Source organism: Mytilus edulis, chromosome 6 (assembly GCF_963676685.1).
Source record: "Mytilus edulis chromosome 6, xbMytEdul2.2, whole genome shotgun sequence".
Classification (NCBI taxonomy): Eukaryota; Metazoa; Mollusca; class Bivalvia; order Mytilida; family Mytilidae; genus Mytilus; species Mytilus edulis.
In genome coordinates this window covers 40,896,495-40,920,593 of record NC_092349.1, presented here as the reverse complement: position 1 = coordinate 40,920,593, position 24,099 = coordinate 40,896,495, and the positions used below count along the sequence as shown (strand labels likewise).

At 33.2% G+C, this 24,099-nt stretch overlaps 3 protein-coding genes across 12 annotated transcripts in view; 1 reads left to right on the top strand and 2 right to left on the bottom strand.

Annotated features, from left to right (window-relative positions):
- Positions 1-2,264, bottom strand: part of LOC139527655 (coiled-coil domain-containing protein 62-like) — a 69,210-nt gene extending 66,946 nt beyond the window's left edge. For 2 of the 10 annotated variants that reach the window (XM_071323189.1, XM_071323195.1), the window contains exon 1: positions 2,139-2,261. The gene's annotated coding sequence lies outside the window, so the exon portion shown is untranslated. Of the gene's footprint in view, positions 1-1,852 lie in introns of all 10 variants that reach the window. The other 8 variants (XM_071323191.1, XM_071323197.1, XM_071323190.1 and 5 more) reach the window with 7 other exon arrangements.
- The window catches only part of LOC139527657 (density-regulated protein homolog), a 41,063-nt gene continuing 19,217 nt past the window's right edge, over positions 2,254-24,099 (top strand). The window contains exons 1-4 of the mRNA XM_071323201.1: positions 2,254-2,343; positions 11,935-12,073; positions 12,814-12,833; positions 22,080-22,170. Coding sequence (XP_071179302.1) covers positions 11,971-12,073; positions 12,814-12,833; positions 22,080-22,170 — 214 coding nt within the window. The 5' untranslated portion in view covers positions 2,254-2,343; positions 11,935-11,970. The remainder of the gene's footprint in view (positions 2,344-11,934; positions 12,074-12,813; positions 12,834-22,079; positions 22,171-24,099) is intronic.
- Positions 3,609-5,828, bottom strand: LOC139527656 (piggyBac transposable element-derived protein 4-like). The gene is made up of 2 exons (XM_071323200.1): positions 5,508-5,828; positions 3,609-5,011 (listed from the first exon to the last, which is right to left on the bottom strand). Exons 1-2 carry the CDS (start codon positions 5,693-5,695, stop codon positions 3,709-3,711), a joined length of 1,491 nt encoding a protein of 496 aa, XP_071179301.1. The 5' UTR covers positions 5,696-5,828; the 3' UTR covers positions 3,609-3,708.

The window sequence follows — 24,099 nt, the reverse complement described above, 5'->3', positions numbered from 1 at the left end:
GTGACTGAATTAAAATATATAACCATGCGTAAGCCTTATTTTAGTATTGGTATTGTCATCTGATAAAGTCATGCTGATTATAAGATACACAGTTTTCTCTGCTTTCCAAATCTTTCTGTTTGAACCCATCGACCTGAAACTTATCAATTATTGATAATATTAATTATTTGGAAAACAAAAAGTCCTGGAATGGAGTATTTTTTAATCAACAGCATTGTTCTATATTAGTTATAAATAAAGTTGAATTCTTTTATTCGCTGTTTTACATCATGCCCACTTACAAATTGAAAACTGTACCTATACACCTTATTTTAAGTCCAGATTTTAAGTATTCGTATTGTTATTGTAGAAAGTCTTACTGACTAAAATACTACAATAGGGAACAATTTGACAATAATTGAATTTAGTAGTGTCAACCAGGGTTCTCGCTAAGGCAGGTCCATCAGTCCTGGACTCATCAAAATTTTTAATCTACACCATTGTCCTACATTGTATATATAAACTATAAATAAAGTAGAATTCTTTGATTTGTTGTTTTTACCCCATGACGGCTGACAAATTGAAATTGGACCTCGTTATTTTAGTATTATATATGGGGAATGAGATGATGCCCCCCTGTTTTCATATCATATAAAAAGACACAACTCTAGAACAATAAAAGTGACGCTACCCAAATTTGTACTTGATCTGAGTTTTGAGGTAATAAGCATAGTGTATAAGTTTTTGTTGAGGCAATCTAAAGTTCAATAATTTTTCCATTTATAAAGGGGCATGATTCAAGAACAGTTAAAGTCACACCATTAAAATTCAAGCATTTTCTGTATTTTGTGGTGATAAGCAATGTGTATAAGTTTCATAACATGTGATTTTAAGTTAGGAAAACTATATATATACATGATATATAAAGTTGAAGAAGCGAAACGAAAAATTCACCAATAAAGGGGCATAATCATGATAATACTAGAATGGTTTAAGTGATGCCAGCTAAATTTAAACTTGATCAGTGTTTTGTGGTAATAAGCATTGTGTATACATGGTATAAGTCATATCATTTGGTTGAGACAAGCTTTAGTTAGAGAATGGAAACTAACTTTGGGACGTACAGGACATACATACAGCATACAAGTACAGACTCACAAGGGTAAAACATAATGCCCCTCTATTAAGGCGGGGTCATAAAAATACAAAACTAACTAAAAATGATATGATGTACAAGATGTACTTCTGAATCAATATCACTTTCATGGGATGTTCATCATGTTCATGGAGAAAAATTCTGAACTGAGACTACACAAACATGATAAAGAAATGTACTTCTCAATCAGAATCATGGGAGATTTATGGAGAACAATACCGCTGCTTGACTTGCACTATATGATGTGATGTACTTCTGTCTTCTGAATCATTATTGTTATCTAGTAGGTTCAGGGAGAACATTCTGGACTTGCACTATACATGCTATGTAATGTAATATATTTGTGTTTCAGCATAGGCGGATCCAGGGGGGCCTGGGCCCCCCTTTTGATGGGAAAAATTTGGTTAATTATACATTTATATATATATATATAGGGAATCATTGAAGCATGACTGGAGCGGGCCCCCCTTAGGTCAGTCAGCCCCCCCCCCCCCCCCCCCCCCCCCCCCCCCTTAGGAAAAGTTCTGGATCCGCCACTGTTCAGTATCATTATTAATTCATAATTGGAGGTTCATGGAGAACAATACTGGGCTCACATTTCATGACGTGATGTACTTCTATATTATTTATTATATCTTTAGTTTTGATACAATTGAGGTTTGAAAAATTCGTCCAAAAATGTCAGAAGGGTACATAAACCTTAACAATAACACTCACTGACTCAGAGATAACATCTGCCTTCTTCTTCTCTAAGTAAATTCTTCCGCAACGGAGCACCCGTGTCACACGGTATAAAAAAATCCCTTATTTTTATTTATTGCTGTTTAAAAACATGGAGCAGACTAGATTAGAATATATACAATCCTTAAATAATAACGGCTACAGTAGTCTTTGGTGCACCTCGTCTGGTAACCTTAAAAGTTTTTTATATCGGAATATCAGAAAATTTTAGAAAAAGGACTAACATAAATAACTCAATAATTATTTTTGTACGTTGACGTACAAGAATAACGCCTACAGTAGTCTTTGTACGTTATTCTTGTCACATAAATAATGTATTCTGTATAATAATATTGAATTGGTTTGAACTTGTTACAGTTGTTGTTTTTCTTTAAATTTCCGGGGGAGAATAGAGACCAGATTTTGCGATGATATTAGAACTCAAGATAAAATCTTTCCTTTACAATATTAATACTTCCGGTAACAGGGTAAATTGGTTTTAGTAAAATTATGATGATTATGCATGATAAACACATTTTGCCTGTTACACAAACTTCCAGTTCTTTAAATATATATTTATATAGGGATATTTAATTTACCATTTCAATTTTGAATTTATCCCGTGTTAATAACCCCCACCCCCACCCCGATTTAGACTAAGCCAGTATTGCCTATTGGCAGTAAGTGGTATGTTTTGCCAAGGATTTGTAAAGACTATTATGTATTAAAGACCAAACAGCCTATTCATTTCTATCAGTGATTTTTTCTTCAAATTTTGTGTGAAGGTGTTGCATGATTTTAGGAACAAAATATGATGAAAAAAATTGGGGGTCACCGACTTAGTTTTGTCACTATAGCAACCTCAGTTTCGTGTTTTCCCGAATATTAACATAATATTTGCTTGTTATCTAAACTCTCAAAAAAATGCTTTATATCAAACCTACAAGCATAATTCTTGTTTCACGTTAAACAGTAGATTTGTATCTTTCAAATACAGGTTCAAGAATTTAACCCCTTGAGTGCCAGGAATATTTGTGATTACTCCCTTTGAGTGCCAAGAATCGGCCCTACATAAAGTTGTTTTTTCGAGAGAACGTCATAGACGTAATTATTATACAACGTCATAAACGTCAATGGGATTAATTTGTTCGGCGGAGAGGCATTTTTCAGACAAGAAGACGGATAGATAGAGCTGACTTGTTGACGATTTAAACATGCAAACAGATATCTGACAGTTCGAAAACTATGCATTTGTTTGTTTTTGTACTTTCTTCGTTTTAGATTGTGTACTTCTTCATCGTTTTGAGTTTGAAAGAGATGAACAATTTAACTTATAAAAAAGGGTGTTTTTTTCTTGTCTCAAACTATTATGTTTGAAAGACGAAGCAACAAATTATATTTTATCGCAAAATTTCTCTCTCAAATATTTTTTTCTTGCCTTGTTTTTCTACGAAAAATCCATGCCCCCTTTTTGCAAGTTAAATTGTCCGTCTCAAAGGGATCGACCTTTTAGCTAAAACAAAATCTCTGATCAATTTTTTTTTTTACGTGATGCAACATTTTCCTCATAGTTTGGCATTATAATTTATGTTGAATATTTCCTTTCAGCTTGTTTTCTTCCCTTAAATGCCAGATTTTTATTTTATTCAAGTAGATCGAATCAAATTATTTATTTCCGAAAAAAAAACATGCTCTCCTTCCTCCGAGTTTTAAATGGTCGTTCCATAAGTTAAAGAAAGACAAAACCTTGTCATTAGAAAATAAAAATACAGCTTTTAATTCATTTATGTTTTTACAAGAATATTTTTTATCATAATTCACAAAAAAATTATAAGAAAGTCATAATTCCATTATTAACATTCGTGTCTATGAACACACAACTTGTGCAGTCCCTTCGCGCAACGTGAACACTCGGTCCTTGCTCTTCTTCGTCTGCCGTTTTTCCTGTCGGAACACACAGTACAGTCTTTTTCTTTCCTTTCCGTTACCTTTCGTATTTTTTGTCGTTGTCCAGGATTCTGCTGTCTATTTGATAGATGTTCCTCAGTGAGTCCTTCAATTACTTGTTTCACGAATTCAAATCTTGTTAATATTGGGTTATGAGATGTGTGTTGATAATACAGGATATAAGAATTAAGCAGTATTCTGTGAAACATGTGTAATATGATTTTTTTCCAGACTTTGGTTTGTTTTCTGTGATCGTTATAAAATGCCATCATTTGATCCGAAAGGTCTACACCGCCCATGAAGTTGTTGTACGCGTTAACGATAAGTGGTTTTGCATTCATTGCTCGGATAGCGCTATAAAACGTAGACACTAGCTTTACCTGCTTACGTCGATTCTGGTCTCGGAAGGAGCACAACAGTATGTTTCCCTGTCTAGCATAAGTTGTCTGTCCGGGATCGGGATTAGCGTTCTTAATCATGTTAGGCATGGGTCGATTTTTTCGTAAAGTGCCTGTAAGGTGGGTTCTCTGAACAAGGAGTGCTCTTGCAAGATTTAAGGATGAGAAGAAATTGTCCGTAAAAACATGATACCATTTATTAAGCAGATCAGCAGATTGTAACAATTTAATTACCACGTTTGTTCCTTGTAACGTACCAGCAGGGAGAGCGGGTTCAAAAGTTTTGCCGAGATAAATGTGCATTTGTAAAACGTATCCTGTAACAGCTTCCGCGAGAACCCAGAATTTTATTCCGAAGCGGGATCTTTTGCTCGGAATGTATTGCAACATTGCCGTTTTACCTTTTGTTCCGACCAACGTCTCGTCGACTGACAACTCCCGTCTTGGTCTATAGTAGTACAGGAATTTTCTATTCACGAAGTCAATTAATGGTTTAACTCTTGAAGCCGGATTGTAGTTTTGGTTATTTCTTGCCGGGATCTTTTTACAGTCTACAATATGCAAGAATTTCAAAACATTTTGAAAACGATTGCGGGCAAAAGTCATTCTAAACCATGGAGTAGATTGAGACATGTTTTTTCGATTCCAATATTCTTTTATAGAGCTTTTCCTATTTAATCCCATATTGAAAAGGACGCCTAAAAAAGCCTTGAACTCGGAAATTGTTAGCTTTCCTTCTTTTCTCCACTGACATTTCCTGGAAAATCTACCAGTCTGGAGTCTAGTTCTGTCATACAGGTCTGAAGCATATCTGAAAATTATAATGATTGTAATTGAGAGTTTATGTTCAATTAAATTTAAAAAAGAATGAGAAAAAAGCACGCTTATAAGCCTAACTTACATGTATGCCCGGAGGAAATAATCCTAATGTAAGCCGTCTTTCCCCTTTGCCAAGTTTTATGTCCGTCGGAAAGAATCTTTAATAAAAGAATAATTTTAGCTGGCAAAATTATTCTATGTTAATTGTCATATAAGTGAAACCCATCCAAAAACATATTTTATTCAATTTATTGGAATATTATCACTCGTTTTTCCCGTGAAAAACTTTTGTTTTCATTGACTCGTCCTTTATTGTGTTTTTGTTTGACTCGTCCTTTTGTGTGTTTCTGTTTTTTTTACTTTCAATAATTAAAAATAATCGATCGTCTTTCCGGCAAAAAACATTTCCGTTGGTTCCGAAACTAGAAATCGCTGAAAACTGAGTAATAAGAAAAAAATCTCTGAATAAAATCTTTCGAAATTTGTACCTGTTTGTTTGCTTCACAAATTCTTTTATCAGATCCACTGAAAAGAGTAGATAAAAGTAGAGAATAGGAGGTGAATCTCTAGCTGGCATCCTGATTGGTCCAGATGCAGCTCCGTGAAATGGCGTGTCCTGCTCTGCCTCTGGTGGAAACACACGGAACCAAATTGGCTGATTTCCCGGTGCGGCCATTTTTGACAGCGTCGCTTGCCGTAGGTTTGGTTGTGACGTCACATACTTTGTGACGTTAAACCAAATTCAAAACTTGGGCTGGGCCGATCTTTGGCACTCAAAGGGAGCATAACAAGATCGGCCAAATCGGCCCTATGGCACATAGGAGGTTAAGGCTTTTATTGATTTGATCTTAAAAAATATGATTTATTTTATTCCCGCCAAAAATTAAACGTAAAACTGAAAAACGTTTCCAGTATTAAAAATTATCTACCAGTGATTTCTTCATAAAAATTTAAAGAAGGAAAGTGCCATATGTACTCTTCAAAATAAAGCAAAAAAAAGTGTATGTCACCGACCTTTCAAAACAGTTCTGAGTAATTTTCATGTTTTTTTCTCGTTCGTTTTGAAGAAAAGAGTTGTCTTTCTTCATAACATTGCATCTGACGTCATAGTACAAAATTTCCTTGCTGGCGCTCTATTTGAAAAAAGAAATCGCAAATTGGACGTTTGAAACCCACATTTAGATTTCCAAGAATAACAACTATATTCACCTACTTTATTATCCGGTAATACTAGAGATTAAGCATGTATCAGTTTTAGATCTGTATGATGTTGTTGCCGCACAATATAAACCTTCAGAAACACCATCCGTCGGAATGGAAAATTATTTGAAACAACTTTTCACGATGCTTTTGTATTGAAAGTCTGTTTTTGTCCTCTGTCCCACATAAGCAAAAATATTGAAAATAAAAAAAAAGAAATGAAAGATGGCACTGGTTAACTTACAGAGTATTTGACTATAGCAGACTAGATATGCTCATTCGGTACTATTGAAAGACGGACATACAAAAGCATGGGCAGAGTTCTTTATATCATTATTTTTGACTAAGACGGACGTTTAGAAATTATTGCATCGAGTTTGTCAATTCATTATTTTAAAATATTTAAGATATAAGGAAATTAAAATTATATAATATATATGAATGAAAGTTTTGATTCTAAAACGTTATACATCTATCTTAAAAATACAATCCTTTTATTACTACCTCATGTGTTTTGAATAAACGAGACAGTAAATATAAAATACAAAAAGTTTTTGATTCAAAAATTAATTTCGAAATAATTTTCCGTTGAAAACTACAAAGTAAGATTTCTCCAACAGGATAAAATATAATAAATCTAAATTGCTCATTTTAGGGGGGGGGGGGGTCCGGGGGTTGTAATCCCCCCCTTTTTTTTTTACCGATCAATGCATTTGAATGGGAGCATATAGTTGGAACCCCCCCTTTTTAAAATGGCTGGATCCGCCACTGATGCACATGTTGCCAGTATGTAGGAATAATTGATTATCGGCCTAACCTTGTGAATATCAATTTTTGAATTTTTTGAAAAATTGACACGAAAATTAGAAGGATTATTGCATAAGGAACAAGTTTACTTAGTTTTAAGTTGATAAATCGGGCATTAAAATTACTTTCACCCTTTCACCTAACATGTACACTATCGGCGCAAACGAAAGACAAAATCTACGCAAGTGAAGAAGAAAAAAATGAAATGCAGATCAATGCAAATATAAGACAAAATTTACGCATGCGAAAGAATAAAAAAAAATGGAATGCAGAATGGCGCAAATGCAAAAAGTCGGAGATCAAAATTTATATTTTATTATTTTTATTAGAACAAAGGTTAAATATAGTGTAGTATCTCATGTGTCCATTTGTGTTAAATTTCCAGAGGATATTAAAGTATCGCGACGCATAATAATCCTCTTTTCTTGGAAGACGTAGCATACATTACGTAGCGTATACCATGTTGGAATCTGTGGAAAAAACGCGAAATAGGACGTTATAATTTGACGTTTTTCATTGCTAGAAACAACGTCATAGAGCTTTTATGTCACTACCAACTTGCGTTAGCTGATGCGCATCAACAATAGGCTGTTTGGTCTTTAAGATCTTACTATACAAATCCTTGCTTTTGCTGTTTATCCAATATTTTTAATAATAATATGCTAAACTGTAACATGTGATATATCATGGGAATACACCTTATCGCTATTCCCGGCTGACCCGTCCGCTTGAACTTTTGACGTCAACAACAATCACTCTTCCATTGTGGCGTCAGACATTTTGTTTTATGACGTCAAAATTTTACGGGAACCTGTGTGATTTCCAGCAATGGCGGACAAATAGCGATAAGGTGTATAGCAACAGGTTGGGAACAAACCCCATGTATGGTGATTATACCTCTATAGAGGGATAATCCTTCTTAAGAGGGATAAAATTATCCCTCTATAGAGGGGTGTTTTTGTTTGCACTGGATTTAAAGCAAATTAGGGCAGAATGGCATTTTCTAGTTATATTGGCTATAATCTCTAGCATTATACGCATCAACATATATATATGCACTTTACTAAAAATTGGGATAACCAGTTTTCTGCTAAAGTGACAAAACTTGCAATCTATTGTAAACCTATCTGAACACCTGATCAACAACAAAAGGAATAGTTGACCTTTAAATTTCATGTTAAATCTAACAATAGAAATTCTGTTCAGTGAGGCATAAGTGAGTAGAATTTACCTGATCATCACAGCTTTCAATCATGGTGAACAATAGCTTTTATATTTAGTCAGATAAGCATCAAACTGGGCATGCGCATATTAAATTAAGTACATCAATTGGTGCATCAACTATTCCAGGTTACTGCCATAATAAGTAGAGAATGCCATTCTGTCCTATTTTGATTTAAATCCAGTCTAAACAAAAATACCCCTCTATAGAGGGATAATTTTACCCCTCTATAGAAGGATTATCCCTCTATACAGGTATAATCACCATATAGAGGGTTTGATCCCAACCTGAGCAAAGGTATCTACAAAAATTTTAATACAAATATATCAAAGTATGTGCTGTCTACAATCATTTGACAATATTATATGCTAGCAGTGTATGGCAAATCAACAACAACACGCATATAAATAAATTAAATGCCTTTCAAAGAAAATGACTAGCTTTATGTCTCAACCAACCAACAACAGCTAGTAAAGAAACTTTAGAAGTAGTAGCAGGAATTCTTCCACTGGACCTCAAAAGAGAAGAAACCGGTATAAAACAAATTGCAGAAATAAAATCTTATAAAATCACTATCCCTATTAAACAATTTTTTGAAGATTGGAAAAATATAAATTTATGAACCTGAAAAAATAATCTCACCAATTGGAAGAATGGTATTACAGTCTGACATGTCTGAAGACATGAAGAGGTCAACAGAGATTGATTCTGATGGTATAGAGTCTGAATTTAAATTCCGAGGGTTAGCAGCCTCCAAAATCACCACCAGAGTATTGGAAAAATCTTGGACATTGTCGGAAGTTCAAAGTCTAGATCAGAGAAACAAGCTTTTCAGGGAAAGACTATTATTTTGGAACTATTCTGGACACGCTGAAATACAAGGTAATGAACTAGCAGACAAACTAGCTAAAAATGCAGCACAGGAGGCAGAAAAATAGAAAGCATTCCAATATTCTCAAAACAAGATATACAAAAAGGAGCAAAAGACAGTGTAATGTTAAAATGGCAAAACCAATGGGACAGCAGTCATGACAGTGATAAATGGATAAAGGAAGCAGATATTATTCCTTTCAACAAAATGACTTTAAATGTAAAAAATACACTTCCAAAAGACAAACCTTCAACTGAAATGTATTGGATATCAACTAGTTTAAGGAAGCTGGCTTGTCATGTTTTGGATTTTTTGACAGGTTTTCGGAATCCTCTGGTTGTATCCATTTGAATGCCTGGAAAAAATTACCCCGGTGACCCCCATTTTTCTTTTTATAAATCTTTTACATGTATAATGATAAGCAATCTGTAAAAGTCTTATAAAATTTTAATTACTTTTTAACAGTTTTTGAGAACTTCAACTTGCAAAAAAATGACTTGTCAATGTTAAAGCTATGAAAAGTCAAGAGAGAATTTTTTCCTGTCAAAATTTCAATGGCAAATATCTCAAAAACAAGCACGGCGACCTATATATTTTTTTTGCTCTTTAGATTCCTTTAATAACCCCATATCTATATAAATTAGTGTTTTGAAAAGTTAATTACTTTGAAACTGAGAAGCGAACTCCCTTAACAGTCAGGGGACTTACTTAAATGAGTGATTTTCTAAATCACTGATTCAAGTAACATTATTTCCATAAAGGTTGGAAGTAAGAGTTGTCTTTTTTTAATAATAACCTATTTAAGTAGTACAAATTAATCACTTGAAGAAGTGATTTAATTTTATTGTAGCTTCAAATATAGAATACTAATGATCCAGGGACTAATTATGTTTCTAAAATTATCAGAACCAACATCTGTGTTGACGGGATGACCAGGTCATTTCAGGTGATGACCTTGTACTGAATCTAGGATAATGACATAAAAATCACTTCTTTAAGTATCATTATTTTAATAACCCCCACTAATTTCAACACCCCCTGAACAGTGAAATTTTTATCGCGAACAGTAGAATTTTATTACATAATCTGAAAGATGCAACCTTGAACTTTACATGAAAAATATTCCCACTGCTGGGAAAAATCTGTTAAGAAAGTATCAGTTCATTATATAAAGCCATTATTATAGCAATTTTTCAACTAAAACAGAATTTGCATCTAAATGATAGCACCAAAAATTAAAGGCATAAACCTTGCTACTTAAAAGAAGCAAAAAGTTATTTTCTTTTCAATTTTAAATGAAAAGATATTTTTTAAATTTTGATAAAACTACAAAATCACAATTTGTGACATAACATCAAATTTGCTACTCAAATAAGTTATTTAAAAATCACTTGTTTCAATAAGTCCCCTGACTGTTTAAAAACAGGATGTTGTAATTTAAATTCATACAAATCAATGATATGCTCAGCACTCATCGACAAATGCAGCTGTGGACAAAAAGAAACAGTCGATCATTATCTACTGTATTGTGAAAATTATGAGGAGGCTATGGAGAAACTCCGCTCTGCACTCTACTTCATAACATCAAAACTAACACTTGAATCAGAAGTATTATTAGCAACAACAGAAAATGAAAATTACAAACATCACATAGAAGATATTCAACATTTGTTAGGGGTCTTTATTAAAGATACTGGAAGGTTCACAAAATACATTGTAGATAGTTAAGGTTTTATAAGGGTTAATTATTTATTGATTTATCTTTTTATTTATTTAATCTTAATTTTTCTCTGCAGTGCCACATCATAAATACAAACGTACTAATGAGTTTTATACATTAGCTACATAAAATTACCAGAGTGATCTAAATACAGAGAGATTATAATGTCAAGTTGACACTCACTATATTAAAGACTTGTTCCCAAAGTTAACAACATCTCCAACTTGGAATGGTTGCAACTCAAGACTCACTTATTTCGAACTGCTTTTTAGGATTTCTTGTAGATTTTATGTAATTTTAATTGACTGCATTAGTGTTAAACTGTATCATGTGTATTGTATATTTGAGGGTACATGCATTAATCATTTAAAAAAAAATAAAAAAAAATTTTTTTTACTTTTTCTTTTTCACAGAAAAATTTAATGACCCATCAGTAAAAAAATTTAGATCATAGATAAATAATTCATAAGGTGCCGATTTGTCTATGTTAGTGCTGATTTTTCTGGGTGCAGAATTGTCTTTCGCTGGGTGCCGAACTGTCTAGTTACAGCCCTTCCCTAGAATTAAATTTTTGATGAAATACTTATTAATTACTAGTTTTCTGTTCAAAGGGGAAATAACTCATTTTTTTAAAGACATTGTTTTAATGATAAATGAAATTTTGGATTATTTCCCTTTTCTTTGGCCGGCATGGTAAATTGTCTATTATTCTGTATAAACTAATTTTCTGAATGCTATATATATATTTAAATTTTTTTGGATAAAGTGAACTCTTTTGTGTATATATTAATCTATTTTTGTTAAAGGATACATGTATGTACTTCATTTAAGAAATAATTCATGGAATCAGTTTCATCAGGGTATTTTTCGTCCTGCTTGAAGATATTTTTACGAAGTTTGAATAATAAAATACACCATGACAAGTTATATATTATAGATCAAGTTAGAATTTCATTCCATTACAATGAATTTTAACCGGTAAGGGACTATGTATTGCCATGCAATACTCGCATAATGCTTGTTTCATTTCATATTTATTTTTATTGTACAAAAATGTTGTATGTGTAAGTGTTGTATATACTATATATATTTTAGGGCTCCACGCATTAAAGAATCTAGTTGTTGAAAGAAATGGCAGCAGCAGATACAGAAACTTGTGGAAATAGCAAATTTCTGCCATTGGCTTGTCCACAGCCTGGTGTAACATATCCAATACAGATTTCCTATTGTGGAGGTATGTTATATATGTAAATATTTTACTTCACTCTACATTGCTCTAGGATTGGTGTATAGCTGCATTCACTTTGTCTGTTCTTCCAACAAATAATTCTATCTCACTTTTCTCAGGTACTATGGAAAAAAATGACTTTATATTTGGTCAGCAGCTTTACCAGATTGACCTGCTGGACAGTGGACAGTGATTTTTTGTAATGTATGATCTCTTATCAAATCTGTCAAACACCATGAACACCTACTTTTTGTCATTGTTCCATCTCATGGTCTCCATCCATCTCATCTGTCTGTCTATCCAAATCATATCAGAGACCTTTGACATTAGGCTCTCATAGATAGTAGGATTATTTGTATTGTTTTCATTTAACATTTTAGGAATAACTAGTCAATCAGAGAATGATTCTGTTGTTGGCTTATTCTTTGATGAACCAGACCTGTATCCTTAAGACCTTAACATCTCACCAACAAAATTATAGAATATATCATATATATGCAACTGCCACATCCTAAAACATTGTAAAACATCTATATACATTTGTAGACATGGTAGGTATAGACAGAAACTGTCACCCTTAAAATGATCAGCAATATACAAACAAAGCCATACCCATCCGTAATTGAGTTTTCAGCTTTTGGCTCGAATACAGGTTGTCTTTTTAACAATTTTAACTTATTTTGTATCATATCTGAAAAAAGCTAACTAGGCACAGTCACAACTCTATTGTTTCTTTTTTTTTTCAGAATGCACTATGCCATTAGAAGTGAGTATGTTAATTTGAGGGTTAAAGATTTCAAAATTTCAGTAGAAATGGGAAACTTGCTTATTTCTGGTTGTCAACATCCTTTTCATTATAAAGGGTCAGTCCTACCCAGGATTTGTATACAAATCCTTGGTCCTACATACATTTAGATACATTTAAAGACATGTTAGCAATGAAACATTTGCAATAAGTAATGTGGTACTATTTAGTACTTAGTTTAATCATAATTAAGGCAAATGTTTTTAAATTTGAACTGAATGCATATTGCAACAGATGACAGGCTATTGACATATTATAAAACTGATCTACATGTCTTATTACTTACTTACTGCCCATTACGCCCATTGGCGTGTGGGGCAACAACGAAATATTCTTCGTTGCTGTTTCTGTAACATGAGTTTTTTATTTGTTAGGGTCGTTAACCCTAAGCAAAACCTTCTACGTGAAGGGTCGGGTTATTCTGTAGGGGTTTTCCATCCCTTAGACGACTGCATGAGCTTACGAGTTCCATCTACCCGGATTTTCTTTCTGGATTTACTTCCATAGCCTTGGACTTTCCAAAGTCACCCACAAGACAGTGGGGCTAATATCCCATAGCTGGGGCAAGGTTGATGAGAGCCAGGGCGTATGCACTCGCCGGTGGGCCTGCACTCTGCATCTCTAGGGCCCTTGCTGCTCCGAGATCCCTTGCAATTTAGCCTGGAATGCCTGGACCCCAGTATCCGTGTATTACCCCGCGGAGGCATTGCAAGAGTCTTGGTAGCATAGAGGCTTTGTACTGGCAGGGCAAGGTTTACGCACTCGACTCTCCCTTTCACCTACAAGTAGGCTAGCCAGCAGCAGCGGTATATCTAATGGTCGATACCCGCCACATTAGACGCATTTCACTACCCTATGGTGTAGCACCATCAACACACATGTCTTATGGTTGGTAAATAATGAGAAATATATGGATTTTAAATCCCAGTATCTTATTATTTAAATTAGGGAAATTCTTCAGAAATATTTTTTAAATCCTGGTGTGTATAAGCACATGTACATGTAGTCTATGAACAATAATAAGCTCCAAATACAAATTGACATCTTAATAATTTACTTATTATACGACTGCAAATTTTTTTTGGGATCGCATAATAGTACATGTATGATGTTGTCGTCTGCATCATCGACGTCGTCGTCTGAAGACACATTGGTTTCCAAACAATAACTTAAGTTTATATAAATGAATCTATATGAAATTTTTTATGAAGGTTTAATACCACAAAATGAAGGTTGGAATTCATTTTGGACAGGGATGGGCACGATTACTGACAAATGTAATCGATTAATAATCGATTACATGAAGGATTTTTGTGCAATCGATTAATAATCGATTACTCAAATTTTAGTATGTAATCAATTACAATCGATTACTTTATCAAAAGTAATTACATTACTTTTCGATTACTGTCAATTACATTACTTTTCGATTACTGTCAATTACATACTTCAACATTTCAACAAAAAATAACTTGAGTAAAACACAATTATATTGCTCAACATTTGTGAAGTGGAAATTAAGATCTTTACCAAATTCATCATTCAAAGCATTGTTTCTACATTATAAGTTAATAGCTGTTTTTTAGATCAAATCTCTTGATGAAGATTAGAAATATTTAAAAAAATCTTGAAATTTTGACTTTCAACATAAATGAAAGATGTCATCGCATTGCAATAATCAATTATTCATAACTAATTGTTTCCAAAAAATTAACTTTCTTACTGACTTAGGTTAGCTTTTAAGTTTTTACTCTTTTAAAAAAATTTTTTTTAGCATAGTTAATTATAATGTTAAAGGAAATATAAAAAAAGTAGAAAATTTATTTTTATAATGACATGCATAATTTAAACCTTTTGTTTGAATAACCACACTAATTACAGATTATTTAACTGCCACTGGAGTACAATTTATAACCTGGGGCTAAACATTGTAAATTTCCTTCTTATAAATTAGACATAAGATAATTGCAATAAAAACAAAGTATGTTTGTTATTGATTAGAAGACTTTGATCATATCATTAGTAAAGGCAAGAATGTTGTTAAGATTTGTTAACTTCTTCAATCAAATTATATACAAAATATATGTATAGTTTCAAAGGGATACTTGTATCTATTTCTAAAAAGAATTGCTATGCATTGCCATTGGTTCATTGTTAAAAGGATTTTGTGTTCTTTTTTAATTTAATTTATATACATGTATATCATAACATTTAAGAAATCAACTGTTTATCTATTCTAAGCTTTAATTTCAACTCTGATTGAAAATGATGTTTTCAGATATATTTAATACAAATAAGCTTACTACAGTGTACTTTTAAAAAATGTAGTACAGAGCTTAACGAAAGACAGACACATTTCTTATTTAAGATCTTATTTTATTATTTCAAATCTATTTTCTTGTTTTAATATTAAAGCTCTTGAGTTATTGACAAGCACATACACCTATTTGTTTCAAAAGCTAGATATAAAGTAAATTTAGGTAGGGGATCTGGTTGCTCATAATGCAGCTTGAGACAATAGATAGAAATAAGGCAGTTGTTTAACTCTCAAGTATAGTTGATGCATAATATTTTATCTGTACCACAAATTAATAACATACATATTTTCCTCTGAAATATGTTATTTTTCATCAAACTATTTTACTAAAGTAATCGAAATGTAATCGAAAAGTAATCGATGATTACATCTAAATTTTTGCTGTAATCGATTAAATTACGATTACATGTAATCGAAAATGTCTTGTTTACAGATTACTGTTGATTACTTGAAAAAATGTAATCAATTACAATCGATTAAGATTACAGATTACGATTACCCCATCCCTGATTTTGGGGATATAAATGGTTTCAACCGTGAAGGAATTCGGGCTCAAAACAAGCATTTTTCTAGTTTCAGGATAATAACTTCTGTATAAGTATTTTGATTGCTCTGAAATTATACTGAAATGTTTAATACCACAAGTAGAAGGTTGCGTTTGATTTTAGGGGTTATTGGGTCAACAGTTTAGGAATTAAGGGCCAAAAACAAGCATTTTTCTAATTCCCAGACATTAACTTGTGTGTAAGTGTATGGATCTCTCTGACATTGTACCACAAGCATGACAAGGTTCCATATTACAAAGGGAAGGCTGCGATTGAGTTTGGGGTTAATTGCCCCAAACATGTAGGAATTAGGGGCCAAACAATATCTGCTTTCATACAACCGCAAAAATTGAAAAAATTTTGGTCGTATATTGGTATCACGGTGGCGTCGTCGTCCCAAGACATTTGGTTTTCGCACTCCAACTTTAGTAAAAGTAAATAGAAATCTATGAAATTTAAACACAAGGTTTATGACCATAAAAGGAAGGTTGGGATTGATTTTGGGTGTTTTGGTCCCAACAGTTTAGGAATTAGGGGCCAAAAAGGGCCCAAATAAGCATTTTTCTTGGTTTTCACTCAATAATTTTAGAATAAGTAAACAGAAATCTATGAAATTTTAACATAACGTCTATGACCACAAAAAAAAGGTTGGGATTGATTTTCGGAGTTTTAGTCCCAACAGTTTAGGAATTAAGGGCCAAAAACAGGTCCCAAATAAGCATTTTTCTTGGTTTTTGCACAATAACTTTAGTATAAGTGAATAGAAATCTATGAAATTCTAAAACAAGGTCTAGACCTCTAAAAGAAAGTTTTGATTGATTTTTGAAGTTTTGGTCTCAACGAATTAGGGGCCAAAAGGGGCCAAAATTAAACTTTGTTTGATTTCATCAAAAAATGAATTATTGGGGTTCTTTGATATGCCAAATCTAACCGTGTTTTCAGATTCTTAATTTTTGGTCCTGTTTTCAAATTGGTCTACATTAAGGTTCAAAGGGTCCAAATTAAACATAGCTTGATTTTAACAAAAATTGAATTCTTGGGTTCTTTGATATGCTGAATCTTAATAGACGTTACCCCTGACAACATCGCCAGGAAACATATCCGTGAAAATCTGTTAAACAGTGAAACCGGTAGGGTACCATGGAGGATATTATAAAGAACAATGTGAACATTTTGATATAGTAATAGACAAAATGTAAATATTCATATTGAATATAAATATTTGGTGCATTTTCAGCTTTAATTTTTTTCTTATTTTGTGCACAGCGTGGACAAAATTTAAAATCTCTTTAATATATATATTATTTATATATTTAGTTATGAACTTGGTCATATGATGATGTATCATGTTAAAGATTTGCCTTAAAGCAGTTTACCTTAAGATTGTGGTCACATCAACTTGATATTGAATAAAAATTTTCATTTTATATGATGTAAACCTTTAAAACTATTTTAAAGTCAAATTAGGGTTTTAATAGCCATGATCAGTGAAAACAAAATTTTTAAAACATGAGTTTGATTTTATTGCCAATTTTGCCTTAAAATTGTATCTTTATTGTACCCTGTGAAGGATTGGTTTATTTAGTTATTGTCCTTGTACCTTGATTAGATAACATATTAGCAATGCCTGTGACATTGGAACTCAGTTATTTTATTATTCTTATAATAGTTCATTAGTTGAATCTTGATGAGAAAAAAAGGACTGACAAAAAGCTAGCAACTTGCAGAGATGGGTCCAATTACTTTCAATGTAATTGATTAAATTACAATTACTTTATCATTTGTACGATTAAATTAAATTAATGATTACATCATTTCTGAAAGTATCTGATTAAATTAATGATTACATTGGCAAAGCAATCATGATTACATCTGATTACAATGAATTTAAAAACAAAACATTTTGATGTGAATGAATAAACGTTCAATATAACTATAGCATTTTTGAGAAAGTATTTTATTTGGTTCAATTGTAAAATGATATAAACTTCAAATTAAACTTCATCTATTTAAATAAACCCCAAATTTCACTACATTTTATATACATTACACTTTAATTGGAATAAAAATATCTTATCTTATCTTATCTTATTCATGACAGCAATGTTCATTTTGTTCAACCGCTAGCTTTATACAGAAAATCACTGACAAATAATGTGTAAAATCGAGTAAAATCGTATCTGACTGACAAAAACAACATTGAAAACAAAATGGATGCCAATTACAATATCGATTGTGATTCCGGAAGCGGATAAGAGTAATTCCGGATTTGGCGATCAACTAAAAAAATTCCATACAGGTGACAAAATATATCTATGCATGGTAAATAAATATAAACACTAAAATTGAAAACCAAAAGATATATGTTAAAGAAAGAAAAAACAGAAAATATTTTGTACAGAAACTCAAAATTACTTTTTGACAAATTTTAATGTCAAAATCCAATAGAATGTGATAGCTGGGAACAGTATATCTAACAATAAATATGTTCCTGGTGACAGTATAAATTTTCTTTATCAGTGATAAATGTTGATAATGCATGTGAGATGCTTTTCAAGTCTAAACATTTTCCTGCAATTTCAATGGGTATTTTTTTATGCCCCACCTACGATAGTAGAGGGGCATTATGTTTTCTGGTCTGTGCCTCCGTCCGTCTGTGCGTCCATTCGTCCGTTCAGGTTAAAGTTTTTGGTCAAGGTAGTTTTTGATGAAGCTGAAGTCCAATCAACTTGAAACTTAGTACACTTGTTGCTTATGATATGATCTTTCTAATTTTAAAGCCAAATTAGACTTTTGACCCCAATTTCACGGTCCACTTAACATAGAAAATGAAAGGGGGAGTTTCAGGTTAAAGTTTTTGGTCAAGATAGTTTTTGATGAAGCTGAAGTCCAATCAACTTGAAACTTAGTACACTTGTTGCTTATGATATGATCTTTCTAATTTTAAAGCCAAATTAGACTTTTGACCCCAATTTCACAGTTCACTAAACATAGAAAATGAAAATGGAAGTTTCAGGTTAAAGTTTTTGGTCAAGGTAGTTTTTGATGAAACTGAAGTCCAATCAACTTGAAACTTAGTACAGATGTTCCCTATAGTATAATCTTTCTAATTTTAATGCCAAATTAGATTATTACCCAATTTTTACAGTCCATGGAACATGGAAAAGGATAGTGCAAGTGGGGCATCCGTGTACTTTGGACACATTCTTGTTTTTCTCAATTTTGAAGGGTCATTTAAAATAGCTGGAAGTTTCTTACTTTATTTTCACAAATAGTGCAACTAGATTATATGATACCTGAATGTAAGCAAATCATATGATATATAGGTGGAGTCCTTTGGGTCACTCTACCCCCTCCTGTTTGATAACTTTGAAACGGATGAGATCCCCACCCCTCAAACATATACATTAATGTATGGGACTATATAACTAAACAAATGAAATATAGGGGAAGTCCCCGCAGTCACCCCACCCCTCCTTTTAGAAAACTTAGAAACGGTCAAGATGTCCACCCCTAAACCATATACATTCTTGTATGGGACAATATATAACAAATCATATGAGAGGGGGGATAGGACCTTTATTGGGAGTCCGGGATCGGGTGTTTTTAAGCTCAGGTTTTCGGGATTAGGGAATTCTTTTTTCGAATTTTGGGACCTCAGGATTTCGTGTTTTTAAGCCTGGGATTTCAGGATCTGGTGTTTTTAAGCCCAGGATTTCAGGATCAGGATTCCTCCTACCCCCTCTCTCCGAGTTTGTGGGGCTACTCTACCCCTTCCTGTTTGAGAATTTGAAAACGCTCGAGACCCCCAACCATAAACCATATATATTCATGTATGGAACAATATAACAAATCAAATGAATTAAAAAGGGAGTCCCTAGGGTCACTGTACACCCTCCTGTTTGAGAACTTGGAATCAGTCTAGATCCTCACCCTTTAACCATATATATATATACTCATGTATGGGACTATAACAAATCAAATTAAATATGGGGGAGTCCCTGTGGTCACCCCAACTCTCCATTTTGAGAATTTGGAAACAGTTGAGATCCCCACCTCTAAATCAAATGAAATATAGGGGACTTGCTGCGGTCACCCCACCCCTCCTGTTTGTGAACTTGTAAACAGTCAAGATTCCCACCTTTTAATTAAACCATATATATTCATGTATGGGACACAAGAACTAAAGCCTCGGTCACACCTTACCGGATAGTTCGAACGGACGCCTAATGGATAACTTTTGTTCAATCCGTTCATGTCCGTTAGACGTCCGTTCTTATTTGTTAGACGTCTGTTCTTATCCGTTAGACGTCCGTCCATATCCGTTGCATGCCCATTAAGTGTATGTTTTATTCGTCGACATCCGTTCTGTCCGGTGGAAAATTTTGAGCATGTTCAAAACTTTGAACGGATGTCCAACGGATAAAATGTCCGTTGAACGTCTGTTAGGCGTCCGTTTTGTACTCGTCCGTTTTTTATCCGTTACATGTCCGTTATACATCCGTTTGAGGTCTGGAAGATAAATTCACCAACGGACTTCTACAGGACGTTTAACGGATAAAATGGATGTTGAACGAATGAGAAACGGACTTCTACCGGACGTGTAACGGATAAAACGGATGATGAACGGATCTGAAATGGATAAATGCCAATTGAAAATTTCACGTCAGAAATGCCAATTCAATTGTATGTCAGATTTCTTAAGGTTCATGAATTCTTATTATTCATAATCGATCTTAGAGTATAGGCATGTCTTCACAATCAAGCAGTTCTTATTCAGGCCAGACACTGCCCTTTGGCGGAATTTTTGAAGAACAAACCAAAACCAGTTACCCAAAAACATTTTGAATATTTATTCGATTTACATGTATTATTATTGTCGCCTTTGATTTTTCCGTATATCTTGTTCATCTGTTTTATTCGGTACGCTTCCATTAGGTGTCCGTTTTATGCGGTACTCGTCCGTTGGATGTACGATCCCCACCTCTAAATCAAACAAAATATAGGGGAAGTCACTGGGGTCACCCTATCCCATCCTGTTTAAAAACTTGATAACGGTTGAGATCCCCACCCCTAAACCATATATATTCATGTATGGGACAATGAAAAAAAATCAAATGAAATATAGGGGTAGTCCTTAGGGTCACCCCACCCCTCTTGTGTGTGTTTTGAGAACTTGTAAAAGATTGAGATACCAACCCATAAACCATATTCATTCCTGTTTGTCATTTCTAAAAGATTGAATGACATTCAAGGTCAATCTCATAGGCTCTCATATGCATATCACTTTGCTAGACTTAACCAATTATGATGTGTACTAGACTTTGCCCAATGTCAGGCTGCCATGGGAATGAATAATTATGGGAGCTTTATTTGGGAGACTATGTAACAGCATTATATTACAATTATTTTTTATTTATTATAAAATTTTATTGATGGAAAAAAATGAGTAGGTTTAAAGAATTTACCTTTATTATATTTTGAATTATATCTGGTCATTTTTAAGAAAACATATCTTTCAAGCCCAAGAATGTTTGACCAACTGTATAATTACCTGCCATTTATTCAAAAACATAGACATCATGGATTTAGAGTGAAGGTGGGGGTCATTTACATTTACTATGGGCAGGTCAGTTAGACCCCACCTTTGATCCCTATAGTAGTAAACATTTGTCTGATTTGGGTCTCATAAAGGCAACCGCTGATCAAACTCATAAATCCATGGACAAAAAACAAAATCGGGGTAACAAACTAAAACTGAGGGAAACGCATAAATATAAGAGGAGGACAACAACACAACACTACAATGTAACACACAGAGAAACGGACCAAGCATCAGACAAAATCCCACGAGAATAACAAATATAACGTCAAAACCAAATACATGAATTTGGGATAGACAAGTAACTTTTGTACTGTAGAAAACAATCTCAGTTTTCTTTCAAGGGAAGCAAGTTCATTCATACTTTAACAAGCTTGTACTATAGTTTACTTGAACTACTAACAGTCAACTAATACCAACGTTAACTATCAACTAAAACAACTGCAATCATTGCGAACTTGTACCACTGCAGACTCATGACCATGAAAAAATATACTTGATATATGTGTTGCTTTTGAAAACCTTGATAAAATATGAATTATTTGCCTTAAAATGGTTAATTCATTAAATGAACATAAATGTACAATATACATGATATATGAATGTTTAATGTTTGTTCTTTTTTAAAAATCTTTAAAAAATTTGAAGCAACATTGCCACAGTTTTCATAATTTTGCCTTGGTTTTTGGTTAACTGTCTACAGCGCTTACAGTGCTTTGATTTAGTTTTTTTTTTACTTTCAGTATTGTGAATACTATCCAAATTATGAAAAATGCAAGAAATGGTTGGAGAAAAATCTTCCAGAAGAATTTGAAAGGCTCATGAGTATAAAAGGTTTGGACAGTGATAGTCTAAAATCTGTTTGAAATTTACTTAAGGTTATTTCATGAGTAATTATTATGATTATATTTGAGGAAAATCAAATGTTTAACCTAAACAAAGAAATATTTGCAACAAAAGAGATATCCATAGTCTTCAAAATTATGGTGAATTGTGTATATAATTAAAGTCTGTGGAAGTGAGCGACTAAGGTGGTTTCAGAGCGACTTGATCAAAGTACACTGTTCACACATCAGATGAAATATCCTTGTAAATTTATGCTGATATTACCAAATTGTCAACTTGATTCTTTATAAGTTTTGAGTATGCCTTCATGACCAACTCCTGAATACAAAATAATCACATGCACACAACCAAGGAATTGTATATTTAAAAGGAACGGAAACGCGGCCGACTTCAAAGAAAATATTATGATGCATCTCTTGCTTCGACTGGGTGTTAATTACACCCCATCGCTCTAACTGGCTCATTACTTATCTGGTAGAAGTTATCGAACGTGGTCATTTAATCTGACACTAGTTATCTAACTTGACAATGATATTTTTTTCTTCTTCGGCATGTTTCTGTAAAAAATAATGAACTAAAATCCTTCTGAGGGGCATTCTTTTTATACGACCGCAAAATTTGAAAAAATTTTCGTCGTATATTGCTATCACGTTGGCGTCGGCGTCGTCGTCGTCGTCCGGCGTCCGAATACTTTTAGTTTTCGCACTCTAACTTTAGTAAAAGTGAATGGAAATCTATGAAATTTTAACACAAGGTTTATGACCACAAAAGGAAGGTTGGTATTGATTTTGGGAGTTTTGGTCCCAACATTTTAGGAATAAGGGGCCAAAAAGGGCCCAAATAAGCATTTTCTTGGTTTTCGCACTATAACTTTAGTTTAAGTTAATAGAAATCTATGAAATTTTGACACAAGGTTTATGACCACAAAAGAACGGTTGGGATTGATTTTGGGAGTTTAGGTTTCAACAGTTTAGGAATTAGGGGCCAAAAAAGGGCCCAAATAAGCATTATTCTTGGTTTTCGCACAATAACTTTAGTTTAAGTAAATAGAAATCAATGAAATTTAAACACAATGTTAATGACTACAAAAGGAAGGTTGGTATTGATTTTGGGAGTTTAGGTCCCAACAGTTTAGGAATTAGGGGCCAAAAAGGGACCCAAATAAGCATTTTTCTTGGTTTTCGCACCATAACGTTAGTATAAGTAAATAGAAATCTATGAAATTTAAACACAAGGTTTATGACCATAAAAGGAAGGTTGGTATTGATTTTGGGAGTTTTGGTCCCAACAGAATAAGGGGCCCAAAGGGTCCAAAATTAAACTTTGTTTGATTTGATCAAAATTGAATAATTGGGGTTCTTTGATATGCCGAATCTAACTGTCATGACTGTGTATGTAGATTCTTAACTTTTGGTCCCGTTTTCAAATTGGTCTACATTAAGGTCCAAAGGGTCCAAAATTAAACTTAGTTTGATTTTGACAAAAAATGAATCAGTTAGGTTCTTTGATATGCTGAATCTAAAAATGTACTTAGATTCTTGATTATTGGCCCAGTTTTCAAGTTGGTCCAAATCAGGGTCCAAAATTAAACTTTGTTTGATTTCATCAAAAATTGAATAAATGGGGTTCTTCAATATACCAAATCTAACTGTGTATGTAGATTCTTCATTTTTGGTCCTATTTTCAAATTGGTCTACACTAAAGTCCAAAGGGTCCAAAATTAAACTTAGTCTGATTTCAACAAAAATTGAAATCTTGGGGTTCTTTGATATGCTGAATCCAAAAATGTACTTAGATTTTTTATTATGGGCCCAGTTTTCAAGTTGGTCCAAATCAGGATCTAAAATTATTATATTAAGTGTTGTGCAATAGCAAGTCTTTTCAATTGCACAGTATTGCGCAATGGCAAGAAATATC